At 38.5% G+C, this 26,879-nt stretch overlaps 1 protein-coding gene across 1 annotated transcript; it reads left to right on the forward strand.

The window, feature by feature from the left end:
* Positions 1-268: 268 nt before the first annotated feature.
* LOC114553555 (uncharacterized) lies at positions 269-13,335 on the forward strand. Its single transcript, XM_028574763.1, has 8 exons — positions 269-350; positions 3,147-3,431; positions 3,638-3,946; positions 4,069-4,377; positions 8,079-8,165; positions 12,083-12,306; positions 12,554-12,604; positions 13,033-13,335. The coding sequence occupies exons 1-8, from the start codon at positions 308-310 to the stop codon at positions 13,333-13,335; spliced, it is 1,611 nt and encodes a 536-aa protein (XP_028430564.1). The 5' UTR covers positions 269-307.
* The last annotated feature ends 13,544 nt before the right edge of the window (positions 13,336-26,879 follow it).

Below are 26,879 nucleotides of genomic sequence, written 5' to 3' on the forward strand. Positions count from 1 at the left end.
AAATCATTTGGTAAAGTCTGTATAGCCCAATTTTGCATTAGGAAGAATGGGGACAATGTGCAGTGGTATAAACAAGAGCTATTGATATGTTGATAGATGGATTGGTTCCTGTACAAGCTGCTGGGATTGATATGGTTAATGCTGTAATATGCAAAACTCAGTGATGATAAAAGAGTAATTGGTGGAAGAAGATGAGTAGGGCGGGCGGGCTGTGCAGACCCTGAATATCAACCGACAGATTGAAATAGGAACCGACAGTAGAGTAGAGAATAGTCTCACTGAGGATTTCAGCATCCAAATCAACACAATGAGGAACTTTCTTCTGATCTTTCTCTCACTGATGATTACAGGTAAAAAATATGATTACTGTCTGACTTTGATAGATACCTGTCACAAGCTCTTAAGAAATCCAAACCAACCGATTTCAACACATCCTGTGGTGTGTTTTCAGCTACTCTGAGTGTAATCCTTTACTTTAACACAGCTCACAGTGTCTTACTGCAGCACTGGTTCACAAACTAAAACCAAGAAAATAAATTAGTACTACTACATTTAATACTAATTTTATTACATACATTTTCTGCTTCTCATAAGGGAATTTAACCAACGCAGATCATCTATAGCCTGTTCACACCGGTAGCATTTCCTGTAAATATGCAACTTTCACTGTTTTGAATTTGATATAACCTACAGTCTGTTCAAACACCTTTGCAAACATTTAGTGATTCTACTTAACTTATTTATTTATTTTACTGAAGAACATGTAAACAGAGGTTTCTTGTATTAAACGAAGATAGAACAAGAATTCTGGATGGAGAAAACACAAGAGGAAGTGAAAGTCTTATATTGGCCATTGTAAGAAAAAATAGCCTGCATGTTCAAAAGAACCAAACAGGTGCAGAAACAAACTGTTGATAACAATTCAAGCTGCCTTAACCGTGGCAGCAACATACAGGAAATACACTGTTCTGTATATAAATGTTATAGCAGAATTATTAGTGACAATACAGTTAATACAATTTAATGAATAAATAAAAAACACTAGGTGTTTGCAGGGCTGTATAGATATTTGCTGATTCATGTCAATATTAAGCTATTAGACCTATGTTTGTGAATACATTACATATTACTGAAGAACCATGGCCTGTATGACCTACTGATAACTATGAGAGATTTACAGACCACACACCCAGTGAAAAGTCTGGCACTCTGCGGCTTAAACATGCTGGCTTGCTAGCTTTCAATATTTACATTTTGATAAGTTCCAGTTTAATACAATACATTTTTGCCTTTTAAACAACAAAACCCCATCTTTATATCTGCCTTAACTACATATTGGCTATTTGGGAGCAGTAACACATAGCTGCTTTAATTTCGCAAGTTTGTTATAGCTAACCAATGCTGATTGGTCCAGATAGTCACAGAAAAGAAAAGGTTAACAGAAGAACAGCAAAAGGGTAGTTCTCCACAGCCCTTCACTGTCTCATATTTGGGATCTACTGGTAGAAAGTGTACGTTGTATGAGTAGAGAGCTAATTCAGACAACCGCTATCTAATTTAGAAAAGTTTCAGTGTCTGACATGATGTGAACTTTTGTCTTTGTCTGATCTACCCATTGTAAAGCCAGGTCTGTGGTGATGGGAGGATGTATGATGGATGGGGTAAATTCACCTGCAAATATCCCAAAACAAATGGAAAATATTAAAGTAGACAAAGACAAATACCCATACAAAGTACTAAAACTGATGTGTGGGAAAATAATAGTTTTTGTATACCATGATATAGGGGTGGGAATCACCAGAGGCCTCACGATACGATATCAACCCGATACTTATGTGACGATGATTGTGATTTTAAACATATTGCAATATTCTGCGATATATTGCAATGTATTACCTTTTTTCAAACTTCAGATTTTTCCCAATTTCACAACATCTGTTTTATCTAAAAAAATACATTTCTCTGTTTGTTCATCTCACTTCAATTTTATTGGTGCAAAATGTAATTGTCAAGCAGACAAACTGACCAACACATAAAACATAAAAGATTGATATTTGGCGTCTGTGTATCGATACAGTATTGCCACGAAAAATATGGCGATACTATACTGTATTGATTTTTTCCCCCACCCCTACCATGATACAAAAACTAAAACTCTCAGGGTGGCCATCAGACAACTTGAACAAAAGGAATTTGGGGTTTATAGTTTGTGTGAATTTCCCCAAGGAGACAAATCTTTCCCTGACACATAGAACCTCACATTGCTAGTTGGTAAGAGACACTCACTATTAATGTGTTTTTGAATAAACTCAATATTAAAATATGGTCAGACGTTTTTTTATTAAGAAACTTACTTAGAATGTAACAACACAACGCACATGTAATGAATCAAATTTTCACAGACTGTGTTTTGAGGCACACATCAAGCCACTGATTTTTGATTAGAGATTTAATCCTTAAAGACCTCAGATATCAGAAATGTAAAGTTTGGTGCCACTATTATTAACATTAACTAAGTGTGGTGACATATTCTCCCAAAATGTAGTTCTGCATTCTGTCACTATCACTTTTGGTTATTATGCCTTCAGCTAAACAAATTAGCAGAAATGGAAATCAATCTGCCATAAACAACGGATTACAAGACAAGACGATATAATAGGTGAATAAACCACACACTGTACTGTATCAATGAGACGGCATTCATTTCAAGCAAGTGTTAGTGATACATTTTGCTGATTTAGTGTCATTTTAAAAAGCTTAAAGCCCTTCCTTAAATTCTTGCTGTGTAGGCACTATAAAATCAAGTTTACTTACTTACATTTTGCATTCTTCTTTTTATTTACAGATGACAGCTGCTAGACACCATTTATTCAAACAGTGTACAGAACAGCTAACACCACCATCTCATGTGACAAAAGAAACGACTGCAGATTCATGTTTGTCTGCAAAGAGAAAATAAAGAAAAATATACAATGAAAGAGATTAATAGGACTAACCTGTGATCTACTGATTAATCCTGAGAGTGTGTTTCTGATCATGTTCCAGACAGACGGTGTATGTTTTGTTGATAGAGATCATATTCAGACTGCAGCTCTGAGATTGTTTCAGAATCTGACATGATGTAAACTTTTCTCTCTGATCTACAGGCTGGGAGGCCTCATCTGATGTGAAGGGATGCACAGACGGATGGGTGGAATTCACCTGCCAGCATAAAACAAGTCAACAATATCACAAAGACAACCCCCCAATCATACGAAGCACTCAAAAGAATGTGTGGCAGACCAAGGACAGAATTTCTGTGTACCATGATACAGCAAATAGAAAACTCAGGGTGGTCATCAAACCACTTCAACATGGGGACTCTGGGGAGTACAAGTGTAAATGTATATTTGACCAAAGACCTGACTGTGAAGAAGTGTACTTGAACGTTGGTAAGAAATGCTGCCTCTTTTTATCACTGTCTCTCATGTCTCTCATCAGACATGCACACTTAGACATACAGTACTCCTATTGTTCTAGTCATCATCTAATGAGTAACCAAGTTACAAAACAAATGGAAATAATTTAGCCATAAAGCACATAGTACCAGGCATGATGGAAAGATTTCACACGTTTTACCTTCCTTGTTTATTTTCAGATGACGGCTGCCAGACACCATTGATTCAAACTGCGTACAGAACAGCTAAAACCACCATCTCATGTGACAAAAGAAACTCCAGAGTCATGTTTTTCTGCAAAGACAACGGTATAATCTGTGAGAATATTTTATCACCAAAATCTTCTCCGAAGTCAAACGGGTCCTTCACTCTCACAGAGACCAGCAGTAGCTTCACCATGTCCATCAGTAATGTGTCCTCACAGCATGCTGCTGTCTACTGGTGTGGAGTGGAAACAGATAATGGACGTAACAGAGCTGGACTCAGAAAAATACAACTAAAGGTTGATGGTGAGAAACAAACATCTGACACTTTTAGGTTTGATTTACTCACACATATAATGAAGGTGTCTCTGAAATCTGATGTTAAATACAGTTACTGATAGGCAATTTGTCTTTCTGTCTGTCTACAGATAATATTAAGATATTCACTAGGTCTCCAACAGTTGGAGAGAATCTCACATACTGGTGTGGATATCCAAGGAGTACTTGGATAAAAAAATTCATCTGTAAAGGAGAAGATCCATCTACATGTAAACAGATAGTAAGCACTGCACAGAGCAATGCTGGAAAATTTTCTATGATGGATGACAAAGTGAAAAATATCACCATAACAGTGAGAAACATAACAACAGAAGACTCTGGGACATACTGGTGTGGAGCAGAAAGAAATTACCCAAAACAGAGCAACCCATTCTTCCACAGGTTCATGATGACTGTCGGTGAGTCGAGTTAATTTATTTTGTGGATCTGACCCTGGTTCAGATTGTGAGGGAGTAACTCATCTATTATAAGCATGAAGAGAAAGCTACAACAATTCTTGATCAGTGCTGGACTTATATTTAAATTTTATGAAGTTAAATAATAACTGTGTTTTGATCTGTTGAGTTTCAGCCAACACAATTCTTCCTAAATGACTACTAACAGTAGAAGCAATGAGCCCATTCATACTGTATTAGAAGAAGCAAATATGTCTCTAAACCATTAAAGGCGTTACACAGGAGCAAAACAAGAAAAGGAAGTGGTTTATTAAGTTAAGCGAAGGTGGGTGAGATAAAAAGGTGTGATGTGCGTCACCTCAGTCCTAACAACTGTTATACTTGAAGTTCTCATTTTATAATCATAAAATGCGTCATGTTAAAAACACTTGTCAAACTTAACCAAAGCTTTAGTAATTTAATCTTAATCTTAATATTACTATAATCTATGCCCACAACTTATTTAAAACCTTTATATCGCCTGTAAACTGAACATTTACTCTTTACACAATAACCACAGATGATAAATGTATATAATAGTAATAATAATAATAACATTAATATTAATTGCATTAGCTGCTTCCACAACACTTATTCTTCATTGCAGAGCGGGTGCTGCTTTTATAAACATGCTGCCTGAACTATGAATGATTCCGTTTCCTCTACAGACATGCATCATTTACTGAGGACAGTCACTGTCATATGATTTCTGTGATCAGCCACTTTGAGAAAGACTTTTTATCAAATGGCAGTGAGCTGTGATATCCTGATGCTGACTGATACTTGAGCTTGTTGCTATTTATGTTCTTGTGTTCATTTCCTGTTCTTCCCTTTCACATTCAGAGAGTGCTGCAGTGATGTGACAGACTGTATCAGCATCAATCTAAACCTTTAACAACTGATACACTTTCAAGTTTCTACAGATTTTATCCCCACAGATGTAGTGTCTTCATTTTAAAACAATTTTTTCATTATCTTTTATGTTGATTCACATTATTTTTTTTATTTACATATTTACATTCCTTTTTATTCCCTTTTGAAAGTGTTATCGGTCACTGTAATTGTCCCCCACACTGTACAGTAGCTTGTAAAAACACACTGTGAAGTTTAACTGAAGCTCATGTGAGGCTATGTGCGGGACTATTTTTTTTGGTCAGAGCAGTTGCCAGGCAACCAGCGAAAACTCCAGGCCAAGAAATATCCCAAGACCTAACCCTAACCTCCAAAATCTATCACATTTGTATTTTAATAGGGAGGTTTTTGTCCAAACACATTCTAACATGTTTATCAGTGAGCTTTAGAGGTGCTGGAAGGCTGATTTGGTAAACGTTGGACAGAGGCCAAGCTAGCCGTTTCCCTGTTTGCAGTCTTTTTGCTAAGCTAAGCTAACCGGCTGCTGGTTGTAGCTTCAAATTTATCAGACAGACGTGAGAGTGGTATCAATCTCCTCTCTGCCGAAAAGCAAATACATTCCCCACAACGTTAAAGTATTCCATTAAAAGGCTATATAACCCTTTTACACAGCAGATAGTAGGAAAAGCAATAAGTAATAACATTAAACATAGCTGAAAGTGACGCAGCATCTCATGACAGTGTGAACAATATTAGGGCCCTGAAACCATTGACATATATATAATGGACCAATAAACCCCGTTGCTCTGGACGGAGACCAGTGAAGGATATTAGAAGCACTTTTCCGGTGATGGCCAGCTTTACTGCGCAGCCTCCAACTGACAAGAGACAACGTAAATGTGACGTGAGCAACGTGTCTGAAAGTTGTAAGACTTCTGGTAGCTGTGCCAAGAGAAATCTCAATCATTCCCAATCTTAAAGAGACGGAGAGCGTAGGTATATGTAAGGAGATAATATAAGCACAGGCTAATTATTGCTAACTAACATGCTAGTTAACATTAGTAATTAAACCTAAACAGCTAACGTAAGTCAAAACTGCCTGCAAGCTTCTCCTGTACTATACGGTAATTCCTCTACTGTGCGACAGTAAGTCACTTGGTTATGACACAATCGTTAGCCTATTTTTACAAAAACGTCTGCTACGGAGCCATAACGTGAGGTACAAGGTAATGGAGCCTTTTATACATTGTCGTGTTTCTTTAGAACTAAACAATGGACAAATAGAGTCTTTAAACATTTCTGATGTAAAGTTATTCGCTGTCAAAGTGGTGCCAAAATGTATGCTAGTCAGTGGAATGCCAACGGGAGGGGATCTCTTTGTAGCGTCAAAATGGCGCCATAGGAGGTTCGAGTTCTGAAGCGAAGCTTACCCCCTTGCCTGAAACCAGTCCCTCCAGGATTTCGCGATGTCGCGATCGCGCCAATTCACGCAAATTCAACCAATCACCGCGACTTTGGTGCGATTCGCAATTTTGACCAATCACCGCAACTTTTCTGCAACTTTGACCAATCATCGCGGTCTCCTGCCAAGCGTCGTCATACGTCAACAAACTCACTTTCTTGTTTTGTTCAGAAGATGCAGCAGCATGCGCAGCAGACATGTGTGCTGCCAGCGTCTCAGATTTACATACAAAAATAACAGCAAAGGACCGTGAAAAACAGTATCCAGATGTTCTTTACGAAAGCGGGGGTAAACGGTTTTGCAAGACGTGCAACGATTTAGACTTTAACGATTTAAAAGCCGCTGCCGTTTCAATCCTGGCTGTCGGCTCTCTGCAGCGGGTGGGGCTACTGCTCCGTTCCCTCCGCGACTGACACTTGCACACACACAGACACACACACAAACACAGACAGACACACAAACAACACACACGGTGGATGCAGGTGAAAAAGGAGATGAGACGAAACAATGACGTAAATTGAGGACAGCTACGCTCGTTATTGTAAGTGCAATGATAAGTCAAAGTCAGTACTTTATCAAACTGTATGAATGTGAGTCCCAGGCCAGGTTAGGAAATGAACTAACAATGTAAAGATCAACAAGCCAGTGAAACATATGTTCAAAATATGATTCATTCAATAAATTATTATTTTTTTGTCTTAAATCCACCAACCATTTTCATATTATATCAACATTTGCAGCATCCTGAGCCTTTCTGGTAAGGTTACTAGGAAAACTCAGCTCAGGATAGTTTTATTCTCCCCAAAACAGGTTTCCTTTTTATTTTTAAAGAACTATAAAAAAAAAAAAATTTCAACTTTTTTGCAACTTTCGCTGTCTCCTGCAACTTCATTGCAACAAACATACAAAATGCACTAATTTTTTTACAAAAGCTCCCACGAAATCAGGCATTTTGGACCGCAACAATCTCAAAAAAAGGCCGCGAAATCCTGGAGGGACTGCCTGAAACTGAAGCAGCTGAATGGAATTCAGTCTCATTCATTTTATTATTTACACCTGGGTTTTTTCTACTGTGACGACATATCAAAATCTCTTCATTCAATAACGTTTGGTTGTCACACATTCACTCAACTTCACTCGTAGAGTTTGTTCAAAACTGTTCCATAACATTTATGTCTGTGCCTTTTCTCTGTAACGATGAAAAAGAGTTAGAAATAGAAACTGGGCATGAACATTTGTGCTAGGTGGATGTATTAATGTACATTCAGTCTAAAAGTTTTTCTTTCTTTTGATGAGTTATTAATCTCTATGCTTTCATGCACAACTTGAATGCACTTTTGTTTGCTTTCAGTGACAGCAAAAAAAACACCAACACCACCCACATTTACTGTTTCATCTCAGTCAACTCCAACAACTACTGCATCTGCTTGGAGACATGGTAAGAGGTGGCCCGTCTGCTGCAGACGAGCATTTTTACTATTTAACCCTTGTGTTTTCTTCCCGTCGACCATGTACTTGTTGTCCAGTTTATAAAGCATGAAGTATAAATCATCACCCAATTCTGTTACATCTTCTTAGCCAACTTATTTCCAACCTATTACCACTAGTTTTACACTTATTTTTTTAATACATGGTCAAGAAACCTAATTTATATAAAATGATACCTAATTTCTGAGTTAAAAAAAGCTGAAATAAGGAATTATTTTGACTAACAGTTGAGATCAACAGGAAGATATGTTGATGGGTTATCACAGACTGGTATAAGTCAAAGTTTAGTCAGGATACTAACAGGAAACCATTTCAATTTTTTTTAATGGCAGCCAATAATCACACTTGTTGTCCTCCTTGTTGTCCGTTTTGCCTATTAATAAAGCAAAAAGTATAAATTATCACCCAATTCTGTTTTACACCTTTTAACACTGAATTTGGGTCAAATTGACTCGTTTTCAATTTTTGTTTTATAATCAGAAAATATGGGACTTAGAAATAAGTGCTGAAAATGTGTAGACGAAAAATTTTACAATTTAAAATGTTGGACAAAGCAAAAAAAAAAAAAAAAAAAAAAAAAAAAAAAAGGTGTCAAAAGCATCAACAACAAAAAAAGGTTGACGGGAAGACAACACAAAGGCTAGACAACTTCATTCCAACTCATTACCACTAGTTTTACCCTTATTTATGGTGAATAAACTTCATTTACATGAAATAATACCTAATTGTGGGGTAAAATAAGCATAAATTATGAATTATTTTCATTATAGTTAAGATCAGATGAATCTATGTTTGTGGATAATCACTGACTGGTAGCCTATATGTTAGTGATTTGTCAGGATATGGTTTTGAAATTATTTTATTATTTTTAATGGTAGCCAATAATCCCACCTGGGGCCCTATCTTGCACCCAGCGGAATAGCCTTTGTACACCGACGCATGTATCATTCCTATTTTGCACCCGACGCACAGCGGACTTTTCCCTCCACAGACGCACGTCGGTAAATTAGGGAATGTATTTGCGCTCCCGGGGGCGGTTCAGCGAAAAGAGGAGGCGTGTTCCGGCACAAACGTTATTGGTGTTATTTTGCAGTTTCAGAAAACAATTCCGCCACTGACCAGGAAAAACCTGGTCTAAAGTCAGTAGCACTAGTCTAAAGTCAGTGGCGCTAGTCTAAAGTCAGTAGCACTAGTCTAAAGTCAGTGGCGCTAGTCTAAAGTCAGTAGCACTAGTCTAAAGTCAGTGGCGCTAGTCTAAAGTCAGTAGCACTAGTCTAAAGTCAGTGGCGCTAGTCTAAAGTCAGTAGCACTAGTCTAAAGTCAGTGGCGCTAGTCTAAAGTCAGTAGCACTAGTCTAAAGTCAGTGGCGCTAGTCTAAAGTCAGTAGCACTAGTCTAAAGTCAGTGGCGCTAGTCTAAAGTCAGTAGCACTAGTCTAAAGTCAGTGGCGCTAGTCTAAAGTCAGTAGCACTAGTCTAAAGTCAGTGGCGCTAGTCTAAAGTCAGTAGCACTAGTCTAAAGTCAGTGGCGCTAGTCTAAAGTCAGTAGCACTAGTCTAAAGTCAGTGGCGCTAGTCTAAAGTCAGTAGCACTAGTCTAAAGTCAGTGGCGCTAGTCTAAAGTCAGTAGCACTAGTCTAAAGTCAGTGGCGCTAGTCTAAAGTCAGTAGCACTAGTCTAAAGTCAGTGGCGTGTTATTCAGATGCTATTTTAGGGGCGCATGCTTGGCCATAATGTAGCGTGCGCACAACGCGCATACACTTCTCTCATCTAAACGGACACAGCAGTTCCCATGTTTGCAAACCATACATAATTACAAGGAAAAGGAGCGGGTGGACGGAGATGGAGTGGGGGGAGGAGGAAGGGGCACAACAGGAGCAGCTGGTGCGTTTGGAGGCCCACGCTCCATGGCTGCAGCAATCCTCTCCAGACTTGAGGAGATGCGCCCGAGAGGAGCAGCAACATCGCCACCCGGTCAAGACGGCCATTTATTACTTTGCCGCATCCCAGACAGCTCCACTGGCGTGCGGCAGGCAAATCCACCGTTATAATAGCAATCCGCCATGGAACAAGCGCGCCTGAGATGACGCTCTGATTGGTTTATTGCACGTTACGCCCAAACCACACCTAGCTACTTCAGACCAACCCATTTTAGATTTGCGTCGGGCGCAAGAGTCATTTATCCCGCCGGTATAATAGCAACAGCGCCGGAGATCCGCCCACAAAGCTACTTGCGTTTTGCGTTTCATACTTGCGTTTTAGATCGTTAAAATAGGGCCCCTGGTGTCTTCCCAGGTCAAAAGTGACCTGGTCTGCTTTGCTTGTTCATAAAGCATAGACAATTATAATTTATCACTCAATTCTGTGTTACCACTTTTATCCAACTTCATTCCAACTCATCACAACTAGTTTTACACTTATTCTTTTTTATTTATGGTCAACAGACCTCATTTACATGAAATTATACCTACTTTCTGAGTAAAATGAGTTGAGATCATTAGTTGTTTTGGATTAATGGCTGGTATGTGACAATTATTATATCCCCAGGTTAAAATTAACTGATGCTATTGTATTCGCAAACAATGGAGAGCTAACAAAAAGGAAAAAAAATATTTACAGAAAAGTCTCCATTTAGGAAAAGACACATCAAATGTGTTATAACAAGTTTACAAAGCTGTAGTTTGAAGTTGTGTCTGTATGTTTTTATTTGTGTGTGTGTGTGTGTACGTGCGCACACACATGTGTTTGTGCGTGCATGTGTGTCTGTGTAAATTTTTATGTCAGGACAATAGTGTGATATATTGCAGGTCTCAGCTGTTTGTGTGTGTGTGCGTCTGCGTGTGTGTGTGTGTGGGTGTGCATGCATTTGCGTGTCCACGTCTGCCTGTACATGTGTGTCAGTGTGTGTTTGTGCGTGTTCATCTGCTGAAAAGAACAGTAGTGTGATCCATTGCCCTATGCAACGGGTGTGTGTGCATGTGTGTGTGTGGGTGTTTGTGTGTCTCCGCATGTGCATGCGTGTGTGTGTGTGTGTGTGTGTGTGTGTGTGTGTGTGTGTGTGTGTGTGTGTGTTCATCTGCTGTAAAGCGCAATAGTGCCCCATTGCACCACCGGGTCAAAATTGATCCAGGAAGGCCACAAATGCTATAAAATTAAATAAAACACCAAAAATTCAATGAAAGTAGTGATCATTAATTTTACTTGTGAAGAACATCATTGGGAACCACCAATGTTATTTTTGGTTAATTTGGTTGAAATAAACCCATATTTCTGATAAACAAACTTTGAAAAGGGGTCAAATTTGACCCGAAGACAACAAGAAGGTTAAGTTCTGTAAATTCTTCTTAGGTTCATCAACACAGACACTGGATAAAATGACTAGAGGTATAACTCACAACTTTTATTACGATGCAATATTATATTAATTCTTTCTGATATTAGCAATTGTATCGTTATCCATTCCAAGTCTGCCATGATAAGATTTTGATTTGATGCAATTCAGGGGCCTGCGATCACAAAAAGCAACTCAATTAGGAATTGACCATTTTATCAAAGAGCTCTTCCAGCGATTTAAATGAAAAGTAAACTTTGTCGTTTTAATAAAAATAATAAATAAAATATAGGAATTTCAAAATAAAGGTGCCGCATCTTATAGATGCCCTTTGCTGTGTGTCATCCCCTCTCTCTCCCCCCTCTTTCCTGTCTATCTGCACTAATTAAAAACAAACCTGTATTTTCACTTTGCATTGATTATATTGGATCGTTGATCCAATTCAATGTATCAGAATCAGAGACACCTGTAGTAATGACATGTGTTGACTGTTTTAAACCCATCTGGATATGTTCTCTGTTGTGTGCTTTATCTTGCAGGCGGCCCTGGGAGGATCATCACTGTGACTTTCTGTGTATCTGTGGTGGTGCTGCTGCTGCTGTTTGTGCTCATTTTGATTCTTATCTACAAACGTAAGAGTTATTACTGGTTCACGGAACACCAGACACACGCATATGGTACACCCAAAACCACATGGACGACATCTCCATCCTGTATGGATGTGATGTGTAGAAAAGCCAAAGCAGACAAATACAAGACTAGAGTATACTTGTCCTGGGGATACACAGTGGTAGTTAGGTGTCCTACTCAGTGAAACCAAACTGGAAAATACTAAATCATCAACAAGTGCAACTCTGTCAGTTTTTAACTGAACAGTGCATCAGGCGCTGGTTGAACATTTGGTGGCTGTAGCAACTGTGTCTCTGCCTGATGGAAAGTGGTGAAATCGATCCACTTGATGTCCTTCTGCTGGTTTATTGTTTTTGTTCTCTGCCTTTTCTTTCTGCCAGGACGTTCAAAAAACAGAAGAAATGCAGCAGCAGCAGCAGCACATCAAAGAGGTTAGTGCATAAATAAAACCCAGAAGGATACCCAATATACAAAACAATATCTATATTGTATTTTACTGTGTTAGAAGACATGGGAATTCTTTAAAATATGAAATACAATTTTTTATATAGGTCTGCTAAATTGATTTTGTTTTCACAACAGAGAAATATAATACTGAAAGTTTAACCCATTTCAAGTTTTTATTTGATATGCACAAGGAAACTTAAAATGTACAGATCTATAATAGTTATTTTAAAGTGTGACAGTGAAAAAGTGAAAGTTTATATAGGAGACAACCTACACAGCAGAAGGTTTTATTTATTATTTAATTTGATCCGAGACAGCTTTTAAATAATTTACTCCTGGCTTTACCTGCTCTGATGTTTGCACTACAATTAAATAGTTGTAATTAAATGTATTTTTCATTCTTCCCTGAAAGGAATATATCTACGAGGAGATACAGGAGCACCCCCATCACCCAGACTCAGGAAATGCACCCAACACGATTTATGCCACTGCCAACTTTCCCACAACCCCCTCTGCCTCGCTGCATTACTCGACCGTCATCTTTACAAACTGCTCAGACAAAGCTGGAGCTGAGACACTGCTCACCAAACCCAGCTCCTCTGCCTGTGAATATTCAACTGTGAAAAAAAGCCAAAGTCAAACCTCCTCTAGTGTCAACCAGCCTTCTTCAGAGGATCCTCTCTACTCAACAGTCAACAAGTCACGGGAGCAATGAGGAAGGATCAGTCTGGGGTTTTACCGTGGAGAATTTCAATGTCTTGGATAAATGGGAAAAATTCTGATCAAATAGTATCTGTGTTTATACAGCTTAAAAACAATTGATAAGCAGGCTAAATAAAGAATAGCATCATAAAGGCGGATAGATGTAAAATACATTGTTTTAAAAAGCGACATTTGCATGTATTATATTCCAAATAAAATTAGTCTCGTCAATAGACTTAAGTGTGTTTAAGACAGGTCGGGTGGGTTTCTGACATCGACACAGAGCCCTGACACACTGAGGACAGTCCGCACAGGGACAGAGTACGCAGCGAGTACTAGTCCACAGCGAGGTCCGGGCGAGCCACCTTCACCCCGGCCCTTTCCGTTTCCGTTCCTCTTTCTCACGCGAGGCCACGAGGCAGTGGAATGCCCTTCCCACAGAATATATCTTATGTATAAATTCCCACACATTCTCATGCCTAACAAAGAGTTGGTTGTTGAGTAAGCAAGTTTGCGCACATCTATAAGATAGGCCTACTGTATGTGTGAGTGAGTGCTCGCTCAGCACGGGTAGGAGAGACTAGACCGCCGCCGCGGTACCGACTCATCGAAGATCCAGCAGATCAGATAAGCAAAGCCCATGACATGTTGTCGCCATAGCGACTGCAAGCAGCGGGGATTAGACTGTGTTGAAAGCTCAACTTTTCAAGCTGAAGCCAAGAAGCACTCTACCATTAGGCTACATTCAAGTTAAAGTGTGGGAGAAGTGGTTCAACTTGGAATTTGCAATAAGGACTCCTGACATTACAGTGCTTAGCCTGTATGTTTTGGGGATGAATCTAATGTGCTGGAGTTTCTGGTTGTTTCATGCTACAAGGTGTAAAGGGGAATCTAACTCCATAATGGAGTGGATAAGTTTTGAGTATAATGGTGAAAGAAAAGGACAACATAAGTTTAAGTACTCCTCCACGACTCCTCCAAATCACAGAGAACACAGATGGGATGAGTTATATTTTGAATGTGCACAAGGTTTTGAACATAAGCAGAAATCTTGCTCAAACACATCTGAAATATTACAGTCCAGGGGTTTATTAATTCATTAAAATTAATGAATGTATCATTGAGGTGAATACTTCCCCTACTAAAAACGCAAAAGAGGAGGGAGGAGTATATGATGCCTAGGCTACATGTGTGCTGACTCATATACCTGGAAAAGTCGATCCAAAGGAGAATAAATAGTTGAAAGCAATACAGAATGCCTAAGAGCCTTATTGCAATATATTCCATTATGTTTTTATATTTTGAATTGTCCCCTATGTTTCCCTTTACATAAAGATAGTTCCAGCATAAATTGATTTAGAAAAAGGTAGAAATAGGTGCATTAAAATGCACCTGAATGCAGGAAATGAAGTGTTTAATGTTCAACATTTTCTGGGGGAGGACCATAGATCCCCGGCATCATAAGTCACCACACACATCTGGAAACAAAACCTTGGTCTTTAGGTTGCCAGGTCATTAAGGCCAAATGTTGGTGCCATCTAACTAACTGGCCAGCTAAAATGAACATACACTGGTTATTAACAAGCTGGGCAAACCAAATGCCATTTAGCATTGCATTCAGTTTATTTAAATGGCTCCGGGCTAAGCCCCGAACCTCCTCAAATCTTGGAAACGCCCCTGGGAATTACTTTCACCGGACAATGGCCCTCATTTATCAACCTAACGTAGAAACCAGCGCAGATATGAGCGCAGAAATCATCTTACGACAGGCTTCACGTGGTATTCATGAAAAGTTCGTATCACACCAATCCGAGCGTAAGAATGGTCGTACATTGATAAATGCGGCGGCTGGAAACGATCGTCATTTAAATATCATGCCCCAATATATTCTGGGTTTTGAGGCCTCACCCCTACAATTTACGACATGGCGAGACGTAATCCGGCTGAGAAGCGGAACTTTTCAGAGGTGGCGATTGAAACCCTGATATCTCCGGTTCATTTGCACTAACGTGTGTACTTTTTGGCAGCCTGAAAACTGGTATAAAGGCTGTAGAAAGAATGCGGGATGAAAAGAGATCACTGATGCGGTCAACAGTGTTGCCGTAGTAAATCGGACTCCAGCTGAAGTTTAGCCTATTTAATTTATACATCACATTTTCTATAGTCCTAATAGTAATATACAGGCTTCTATTGCAATCTATTAGGCCTACATGTAGGTGTACCTATAATTAAATAAACACACGGTAGCGGAGTTTATGCAGTGTCTTTTATTTTACGTGTGTTCGCCGGAACGAGGCAATAGCTGAGGGAGAGCTGCGTGTCCTCCGCCCCCGTGCTGGACCCTGTCTCCTGACAGCAGAGGGCTGGAAAAACAAGCCAAAATAACTTGGTCAATGGCAGAAATAAATCATTCACTTGAAAGAGAAACAAAAACCTGAAGAAGAATAAATAAAAGGTTTTGCATCGTCATGTTTCCTGTATTGAATATCATTGCCAAACATAACACTATAGGCTACCTTTTAAAAGTGAGGAATAATATCCTGTCTCCTTCGTATAGCCCTCAGTTGGTGTCTGTTCTGGACACTGCTCTCTGGGCATCTGGTCATCTGGCTCCATCGCTACATTTATGGCACCGTGTTTTCCTGTGCGATGTTGTGCAGAACCCCCCAGGCTAAAACAATGTTGCAGACCGGCGCATAGAGGTCTTGTAAAAGAGCCAGATCTGCCATTGCTGATAATTGATCAACTGATGACTTCTCCTTCTCCTGTTAAACTGATTATATGCTGCACCGCAAGTCCACACTGACTCAAAAACTTGCGTACACGAGTTCAGACCAGACGTGAGATTTGATTGCAGCCTACGCTCACGTCCAAATTGATAAATGCCGAGCTTTGCGTAGGAATCGGCATACGCCCGTCGTACGCCTGTTTTAGGTCGTACGCACGTTTCATAAATGAGGGCCATTATTTCTAGAGAGATTAAATATGTCAGACTTCAACAGGTTATTCTAGTCAAAAACATTGTTAACAATGAAATCCTTCTCAGACTTCAGTAATAAGGCTTTTTTTACGGATATGAAATTAAGTTATTTTATACTGTAAGTTTATATATAAGGGACAAGCAACACACATTTGACACCTTTTAAATCATTTACTCCTGGCTTTGTACATACTCGCTCTGATGTTTGCATTAGAATTATATGGAAGTTTGTTAAATTCTGTCTACAATGTTGAGTACAATTTGTATGGTCAGTGCTTATTGTTTGGATTGGAGGAACTGTTCAGACTGTAATAACTTTAGTGATCAGCTGAATTTGAACCCTTAACCCTAATAGCTGCACAACCAAATAGCTGCACAACTAACTGGTATAACGGTTTCCTCATTTAATCTTAACACAGCATGAAATGTATGCTATGTTAGACTTTGTTACTTTCTACTTTGGTGCTATCTGGTGGTGGGAGATGGCATATTCTACTGTGTGGGACAGTGGGCCATAGTCCCGCCCACGCCCGCCGATAGGGGGGCCAAACGGGTCTGTTGTCCCGGGCCCACAGTGGGGGGGGGCCCAGAACTGGGCCCTCATTAAATTATGGAATAATTAAAAATCTTTTTTTAAATAGGCCTATTTGTGGAAAAAAATATGTAGCATAATATTTGAATTACGTAAAAGCTTTTTATTTGTTTTCTTCCTAATTGTCCTGGAAATGGTGGTCAAGAACCCCACCCCCACCCCCAACATAAAAATGGTTTGGCCACTGATCAAAATTTGATGTTGTCACTTGATTTGAAGTTCAGTACGCTCAAAATGTCCGGTCAGCACAAGTCCGGAGCTCGGAAAAGGAAAGAAAAGAGAAGAAGAAAATAGAGGCCTTAGAGATTTTCTAAACAAATATTTAAAAAAAAGGTGGTGACGGTGAAGCTGGAACTGTCAACGTAGAGCAAGGTAAGAAACAGCGCAGCCATTGTTTACGAGCCAGCTCTAATGTTAACGTCCATTAGCTCGTATAAAGCCGGACACAACACGTTAACTTTGACAGAAACAGTTGAGTTTGGTAGCTCCGTCAGTAAGGATGAGACAGAGAGAGATCCAGATGCAGTCAGGTGACAGAGAGAGTGATGCGGGAGGGGCCCGCTGCCCCGCAACGGAGGGACAGAGTCAGGCTACCCGTGAGAGAGAAGAGAGAGAGAGATAGAGAGAGTGAAGGTGCTCGCTGCCCTGTCGGAGAGTCTGAGCAGGATGGATCAGAGACTGATTAAACACTCAATTTCAGTGAGAGATGTGAGGAGAGGAAGAGCAAGGGAAAAGGAGAGATCTGGCCGCGAGGGGGTGGGGGGGGCCCATCTAAGATCTCGTCCCGGGCCAAGGCAAGACTGTCAGCTGGCCTGGTCCCGCCCACTCTGCTGTCAATCATCCATCCAGACTTCCTGAAGACCCTTTCTATTCTACTGTCAACAACCCACAGCAGCACTGAGACCAGTCCTGACACTCTTCACTTCATTTTAAGGTTTAGTCACAGGGCTTCTGCACTGATACACACCAAGTTACCAGTTGTGCAACCAGCACTGCAGTTCAATACATGTCCAACTACCACCTCTATAAGGACCACAGGACTCAATCAACACTTCTGGTCTATATTCATTAATAATAACCAGAACAGTTGGATCGGATTGCATACGGGTGTGCTTGTCTCAGACTAATGTAATTTATATATAGTTTATTGATATTGTTTTGTATATTGAGTATACTGTTTTATATATTGTGCAATTTGTTTTGTAACATCTAGGTATTTCTTCTTTTTGAAAAACCTTTCTTTTTTGTACCAACATGATGCATTTTAACATCCTGTCACTTGTATTTTCAATATCTTTCAATATTGTATTTGAATTACAAAAAAAATGCCTCATGGTGATATTAAACAAGGTTTACTATCGCATTGAGTAGTCTTCTTCATCCTATACATGATATTACAAATCCTATGTGTTTTTATGGCCCAAAACAATAATTCCAAAGTGGTTTACTGACACTGGGAAGAAAAGTCCTGATGGCTCATTTTAAGGCAAAGTTTCTGAATACAGCTGTGTGCATTTCTCTTTGGATTGAGCGTTTGATACTTTAAAAGTACTTCTATAACACTTTGACCTGCTTTATAATGAAAAATACATGACATCTCACTTTTTACAGGCCGTTAAATATATATTTTCCAGTTACATTATCACATACATTTTTCTTCAAAACAGTGAAGAAAAGAACATTTATCCTACCCTCTTATCTACCTGCCACTAACTTTTCTGACTTCAGAGGGGTCAAAGGTCATCCCCTAGAAAGTATATAGTTCACTTAACCCCCAAAATCAATAAATAAACAATAAATAATTTAGTAAAGTCTGTATAGCCCGATTTCGGATTAGGAAGAATGGGAACAATGTGCAGTGGTATAAACAAGAGCTATTGATATGTTGATAGATGGATTGGTTCCTGTACAAGCTGCTGGGATTGATATGGTTAATGCTGTAATATGCAAAACTCAGTGATGATAAAAGAGTGATTGGTGGAAGAAGATGAGTAGGGCGGGCGGGCTGTGCAGACCCTGAATATCAACCGACAGATGGAAATAGGAACCGACAGTAGAGTAGAGAATAGTCTCACTGAGGATTTCAGCATCCAAATCAACACAATGAGGAACTTTCTTCTGATCTTTCTCTCACTGATGATTACAGGTAAAAAATATGATTACTGTCTGACTTTGATAGATACCTGTCACAAGCTCTTAAGAAATCCAAACCAACCGATTTCAACACATCCTGTGGTGTGTTTTCAGCTACTCTGAGTGTAATCCTTTACTTTAACACAGCTCACAGTGTCTTACTGCAGCACTGGTTCACAAACTAAAACCAAGAAAATAAATTAGTCTACTACATTTAATACTGATTTTATTACATACATTTTCTGCTTCTCATAAGGTAATTTATCCAACACGGATCATCTATAGTCTGTTCACACCGGTAGTATTTCCTGTAAATATGTAACTTTCACTAATGTTTTGAATTTGATTTGTCTGTTCATGAAACATCCCTTTGCAAACAGACAGTGATTCTACTTATCTTATTTATTTATTTATTTATTTAACAATTCAAGCTGCCTTAACCGTGGCAGCAATTTACAGGAAATACATTGTTCTGTATATAAATGTTATAGCAGAATTATTAGTGACAATACAGTTAATACAACTGAATAAATAAAAAACACTAGGTGTTTGCAGGGCAGTATAAATATTTGCTGATTTATGTGAATAATAAGCTATTAGATGTATGTTTGTGTTTGTATGACCTATTGATAACTATGAGAGATTTACAGACCACACACCCAGTGAAAAGTCTGGCACTGTGCGGCTTAAAAATGCTGGCTTGCTAGTTTTCAATATTTACATTTTGATAAGTTCCAGTTTAATTCAATACATTTTGGCCTTTAAACAACAAAGCCCCATCTTTAAATCTGCATTAACTACATATTGGCTATTTGGGAGCAGTAACACAAGCCAACAGGAAGTGCTGCTCTAATTTCATTAAGTTTCTTAGAGCTAATCAGGCATAGACGGATGGGTTAAATTCACCTGCAAATATCTCAAAACAAATAGAAAATATCAAAGTAGACAAAGACAAATACCCATACAAAGTACTAAAACTGATGAGTGGGAAAACATTAGCAGAGTTTTTGTATACCATGAAACAAAAAAATAATACTCTCAGGGTGGCAATCAGACCACTTGAACAAAAGGAATTTGGGGTTTCCATGTGTGAATGTCCCCAAGAAGACAAATCTTCCCCTGACACATTACCAACCTCACATTGCTAGTTGGTAAGAGACACTCACTATTAATGTGTTTTTTAATAAACTCAATATTAAAATATGGTCAGATCATACTCAGACCGCTGCAGCAGCTCTGAGATTGTTTCAGAATCTGACATGATGTGAACTTTTCTCTCTGATCTACAGGCTGGGAGGCCTCACCTGATGTGAAGGGATGCACAGACGGATGGGTGGAATTCATCTGCCACCATAAAACAAGTCAACAATATCAAATAGTTGATGTAGTTAAGGACAACCAAACAATCATACAAAGCACTCAAAAGAATGAGTGGAAGACCAATGGCAGATTTTCTGTTTACTATGATGCAGCAAATAGAAAACTCAGAGTGGTCATCAAACCACTTCAACAAGAGGACTCTGGGAAGTACAAGTGTAAATTTATATTTGAAGGAAAATCTGAAAGTGATAAAGTGGACTTAAACGTTGGTAAGAAATGCTGCCTCTTTTTATCACTGTCTCTCATGTCCTTTGTTAAAGCACTTTGTAACTGTGTTAAAGAGTAACTACACCCTCAGATAACTAAGGTATCAGACATGCACACTTAGACATACAGTACTCCTATTGTTCTAGTCATCATCTACTGACTATCCAAGTTACAAAAATGGAAATGATTTTGCCATGAAGCACATAGTACTAGACATGATGGAAAGATTTCACACATTTTACCTTCCTGGTTTATTTTCAGATAAGGGCTGTCAGACACCATTTATTCAAACTGCGTACAGTACAGCTAAAACCACCATCTCATGTGACAAAAGAAACTCCACAGTCATGTTTTTCTGCAAAGAGAATGGTTCAATCTGTGAGGATATTTTATCAACAAAATCTTCTCTGAGGTCAAACGGGTCCTTCACTCTCACAGAGACCAGCAGTAGCATCAACATGTCCATCAGTAATGTGTCCTCACAGCATGCTGCTGTCTACTGGTGTGGAGTGGAAACAGATAATGGAAGTAACAGAGCTGGACTCAGAAAAATACAACTGGAGGTTGATGGTGAGAAACAAACATCTGACTCTTGTCTCTGAAATCTGATGTTAAATACAGTTACTGATAGGCAACGCTGTCTTTCTGTCTGTCTACAGATACTATTACTAGCTTCACTAGGTCTGTAACTGTTGGACAGAATTTCACATACTGGTGTAAATATCCAGAGGATACTCGGAAAAAAACGAAATTCATCTGTAAAGGAGAAGATCCATCTACATGTGAACAGATAGTAAGCACGCAACAGAGCAACGCTGGAAAGTTTTCCATGATGGATGACAAAGTGAAAAAAATCACCATAACAGTGAGAAACGTAACAACAGAAGACTCTGGGACATACTGGTGTGGAGCAGAAATAAATGACACAAAACAAAGCAACCCATTCTTCCACAGGTTCATCATGACTGTCGGTGAGTCGAGTTATTTTATTTTGTTGATGTTATCTGACCCTGGTTCAGATTGTGAGGGAGTAACTCATCTATTTGAAGAGAAAGCTACAACAATTATTGATCAGTGCTGGACTTATATTTACATTTTATTAAGTTATATAATAACTGTGTTTTTGATCTGTTGAGTTTCAGCCAACACAATTCTTCCAAAATGACTAATAACAGTAGAAGTAATGAGCCCATTCATACTGTATTAGAAGAAGCAAATATGTCTCTAAACAATTAAAGGTGTTACACAGGAGCAAAACAAGAAAAGGAAGTGGTTTATTAAGTTAAGCAAGGGTGGGTAAGATAAAAAGGTGTGATGTGCCTCAGTCCTAACAACTGTTATACTTGGAGTGAAGTTCTCATTAATCTTAAAATGTATCATGTTAAAAACCCTTGTCAACCTTTACCAAAGCTTTGATGATTTACACCAACTCTTTGTAATCTTTGTAAAACCTTTATATCAGCCCTAAACTGAACCATTACTCTTTACACAATAACCACAGGTGACAAATATATATAAGTAATTATATATATATATATATATATATATATATATATATATATATATATAGTATATAATAGTAATAATAATAATAGTAATAATACAAATATTAATTGCATTCGCTGCTCCCACAACATTTATTTTTTTTTCATTATGGGGGCGTGTGCTCCTTTTATAAACTCTAAATTATTCTGTTTCCTCTACAGACATGCATCATTTACTGTCATATGATTTCTGTGATCAGCCACTTTAAGAAAGACATCACTTTTTTTTTTTTCAAATGGCAGATATCCTGATGCTGACTGATACTTGCTGAGTGTGTTGCTATTTATGTTCTTGTGTTCATTTCCTGTTCTTCCCTTTCACATTCAGAGGAGAGTTCTGCAGTGATGTAACAGACTGTATCAGCATCAATCTAAACCTTTAACAACTGATAAACGTTCAAGTTCCTAATGATGTTATCCCCACAGATGAAGTGTCTTCATTTTAAAGTTTTTAGAGTTTTTCATTATCTTTTATGTTGATTCACATTATTTTTTATTTAAATATTCACATTCCTATATATTCCCTTTTGAAATTGTTATCGGTCACTGTAATTGTCCCCCACACTGTACAGTAGGTTGTAAAAACACACTGTGAATGTTAACTGAAGCTTATGTGAGGCTATATGTGCTGGACTATTTTTTTGTTCAGAGCAGTTGCCAGGCAACCAGCGAAGACTCCAGGCCAAGAAATATTCCAAGACATAACCTCCAAAAACCATCACATTTGTATTTTAACACGGAGGTTTTTGTCCAAACACATTATAACATGTTTATCAGTGATTTAGAGGTGCTGATAGGCTGATTTGGTAAACGTTGGACAGATGCCAAGCTAGCCGTTTCCCTGTTTGCAGTCTTTTTGCTAAGCTAAGCTAAGCGGCTGTAGCTTCAAATGTATCAGACAGACGTGAGAGTGGTATCAATCTCCTCTCTGCCAAAAAGCAAATCAACACATTCCCCACAATGTTAAAGTATTCCATTAAAAGGCTATATAACCCTTTTACACAGCAGATAGTAGGAAAAGCAATAAGTAATAGCATTAACAATGGCTGAAAGTGACCCAGCATCTCATGACAGTATGAACAATATTAGGGCCCTGAAACTGAAGCAGCTGAATTCAGTCTCATTCAGTGTGCCGATGTACAATCGGCACAATGACTATTGTTTCTCATACTTATTAATATTATTCCGCCAGTTTTTTGTCCCGCTAAGGCTCACGAAGCGTTGCCAACACGCGCACACATATAACATCATCACGTGTGTAACGCTCGGGAATGGTGTGCTATGACTTTTCTAAGAGATTTGCCGCACGGTTTTCACGAATTAGATATATGTTTGTGTTTGTATGACCTTCTATTGATAACTATGAGAGATTTACAGACCACACACCCAGTGAAAAGTCTGGCACTGTGCGGCTTAAAAATGCTGGCTTGCTAGTTTTCAATATTTACATTTTGATAAGTTCCAGTTTAATTCAATACATTTTGGCCTTTAAACAACAAAGCCCCATCTTTAAATCTGCATTAACTACATATTGGCTATTTGGGAGCAGTAACACAAGCCAACAGGAAGTGCTGCTCTAATTTCATTAAGTTTCTTAGAGCTAATCAGGCATAGACGGATGGGTTAAATTCACCTGCAAATATCTCAAAACAAATAGAAAATATCAAAGTAGACAAAGACAAATACCCATACAAAGTACTAAAACTGATGAGTGGGAAAACATTAGCAGAGTTTTTGTATACCATGAAACAAAAAAATAATACTCTCAGGGTGGCAATCAGACCACTTGAACAAAAGGAATTTGGGGTTTCCATGTGTGAATGTCCCCAAGAAGACAAATCTTCCCCTGACACATTACCAACCTCACATTGCTAGTTAGTAAGAGACACTCACTATTAATGTGTTTTTTAATAAACTCAATATTAAAATATGGTCAGATCATACTCAGACCGCTGCAGCAGCTCTGAGATTGTTTCAGAATCTGACATGATGTGAACTTTTCTCTCTGATCTACAGGCTGGGAGGCCTCACCTGATGTGAAGGGATGCACAGACGGATGGGTGGAATTCATCTGCCAACATAACACAAGTCAACAATATCAAATAGTTGATGTAGTTAAGGACAACCAAACAATCATACAAAGCACTCAAAAGAATGAGTGGAAGACCAATGGCAGATTTTCTGTGTACCATGATACAGCAAATAGAAAACTCAGAGTGGTCTTCAAACCACTTCAACAAGAGGACTCCAGGGAGTACAAGTGTAAATTTATATTTGAAGGAAAATCTGAAAGTGATAAAGTGGACTTAAACGTTGGTAAGAAATGCTGCCTCTTTTTATCACTGTCTCTCATGTCCTTTGTTAAAGCACTTTGTAACTGTGTTAAAGAGTAACTACACCCTCAGATAACTAAAGTATCAGACATGCACACTTAGACATACAGTACTCCTATTGTTCTAGTCATCATCTACTGAGTATCCAAGTTACAAAAATGGAAATGATTTTGCCATGAAGCACATAGTACTAGACATGATGGAAAGATTTCACACATTTTACCTTCCTGGTTTATTTTCAGATAAGGGCTGTCAGACACCATTTATTCAAACTGCGTACAGTACAGCTAAAACCACCATCTCATGTGACAAAAAAAGAAACTCCACAGTCATGTTTTTCTGCAAAGAGAATGGTTCAATCTGTGAGGATATTTTATCAACAAAATCTTCTCTGAGGTCAAACGGGTCCTTCACTCTCACAGAGACCAGCAGTAGCATCAACATGTCCATCAGTAATGTGTCCTCACAGCATGCTGCTGTCTACTGGTGTGGAGTGGAAACAGATAATGGACGTAACAGAGCTGGACTCAGAAAAATACAACTGGAGGTTGATGGTGAGAAACAAACATCTGACTCTTGTCTCTGAAATCTGATGTTAAATACAGTTACTGATAGGCAACGCTGTCTTTCTGTCTGTCTACAGATACTATTACTAGCTTCACTAGGTCTGTAACTGTTGGACAGAATTTCACATACTGGTGTAAATATCCAGAGGATACTCGAAAAAAAACAAAATTCATCTGTAAAGGAGAAGATCCATCTACATGTGAACAGATAGTAAGCACGCAACAGAGCAACGCTGGAAAGTTTTCCATGATGGATGACAAAGTGAAAAAAATCACCATAACAGTGAGAAACGTAACAACAGAAGACTCTGGGACATACTGGTGTGGAGCAGAAATAAATGACACAAAACAGAGCAACCCATTCTTCCACAGGTTCATCATGACTGTCGGTGAGTCGAGTTATTTTATTTTGTGGATGTTATCTGACCCTGGTTCAGATTGTGAGGGAGTAACTCATCTATTTGAAGAGAAAGCTACAACAATTATTGATCAGTGCTGGACTTATATTTACATTTTATGAAGTTATATAATAACTGTGTTTTTGATCTGTTGAGTTTCAGCCAACACAATTCTTCCAAAATGACTAATAACAGTAGAAGTAATGAGCCCATTCATACTGTATTAGAAGAAGCAAATATGTCTCTAAACAATTAAAGGCGTTACACAGGAGCAAAACAAGAAAAGGAAGTGGTTTATTAAGTTAAGCAAGGGTGGGTAAGATAAAAAGGTGTGATGTGCCTCAGTCCTAACAACTGTTATACTTGGAGTGAAGTTCTCATTTTATAATCTTAAAATGTATCATGTTAAAAACGCTTGTCAACCTTTACCAAAGCTTTGACAGCTTTACACCAACTCTTTGTTATCTTTGTAAAACCTTTATATCAGCCCTAAACTGAACCTTTACTCTTTACACAATAACCACAGGTGACAAATATATATAAGTAATTAGTATATATATATAGTATATAATAGTAATAATAATAATAGTAATAATACAAATATTAATTGCATTCGCTGCTCCCACATTTATTTTTCATTATGGGGGCGTGTGCTCCTTTTATAAACTCTAAATTATTCTGTTTCCTCTACAGACATGCATCATTTACTGTCATATGATTTCTGTGATCAGCCACTTTAAGAAAGACATCACTTTTTTTTTTTTTTCAAATGGCAGATATCCTGATGCTGACTGATACTTGCTGAGTGTGTTGCTATTTATGTTCTTGTGTTCATTTCCTGTTCTTCCCTTTCACATTCAGAGGAGAGTTCTGCAGTGATGTAACAGACTGTATCAGCATCAATCTAAACCTTTAACAACTGATAAACGTTCAAGTTCCTAATGATGTTATCCCCACAGATGAAGTGTCTTCATTTTAAAGTTTTTAGAGTTTTTCATTATCTTTTATGTTGATTCACATTCTTTTTTTATTTAAATATTCACATTCCTATATATTCCCTTTTGAAATTGTTATCGGTCACTGTAATTGTCCCCCACACTGTACAGTAGGTTGTAAAAACACACTGTGAATGTTAACTGAAGCTTATGTGAGGCTATGTGCTGGACTATTTTTTTGTTCAGAGCAGTTGCCAGGCAACCAGCAAAGACTCCAGGCCAAGAAATATTCCAAGACATAACCTCCAAAAACCATCACATTTGTATTTTAATACAGAGGTTTTTGTCCAAACACATTATAACATGTTTATCAGTGATTTAGAGGTGCTGATGCCAAGCTAGCTGTTTCCCTGTTTGCAGTCTTTTTTCTAAGCTAAGCTAAGCGGCTGTAGCTTCAAATGTATCAGACAGATGTGAGAGTGGTATCAA

Source organism: Perca flavescens, chromosome 4 (genome assembly GCF_004354835.1).
Source record: "Perca flavescens isolate YP-PL-M2 chromosome 4, PFLA_1.0, whole genome shotgun sequence".
In the NCBI taxonomy this organism is placed as follows: domain Eukaryota; kingdom Metazoa; phylum Chordata; class Actinopteri; order Perciformes; family Percidae; genus Perca; species Perca flavescens.

Excerpts from the sequence above, each read along its gene's own strand:
- LOC114553555 (XM_028574763.1), top strand. The coding sequence starts at position 308 with ATGAGGAACTTTCTTCTGATCTTTCTCTCACTGATGATTACAG. Across the intron at positions 3,432-3,637 it reads AGAAGTGTACTTGAACGTTG|ATGACGGCTGCCAGACACCA; the intron begins GTAAGAAATGCT and ends GTTTATTTTCAG. Across the intron at positions 4,378-8,078 it reads CAGGTTCATGATGACTGTCG|TGACAGCAAAAAAAACACCA; the intron begins GTGAGTCGAGTT and ends GTTTGCTTTCAG.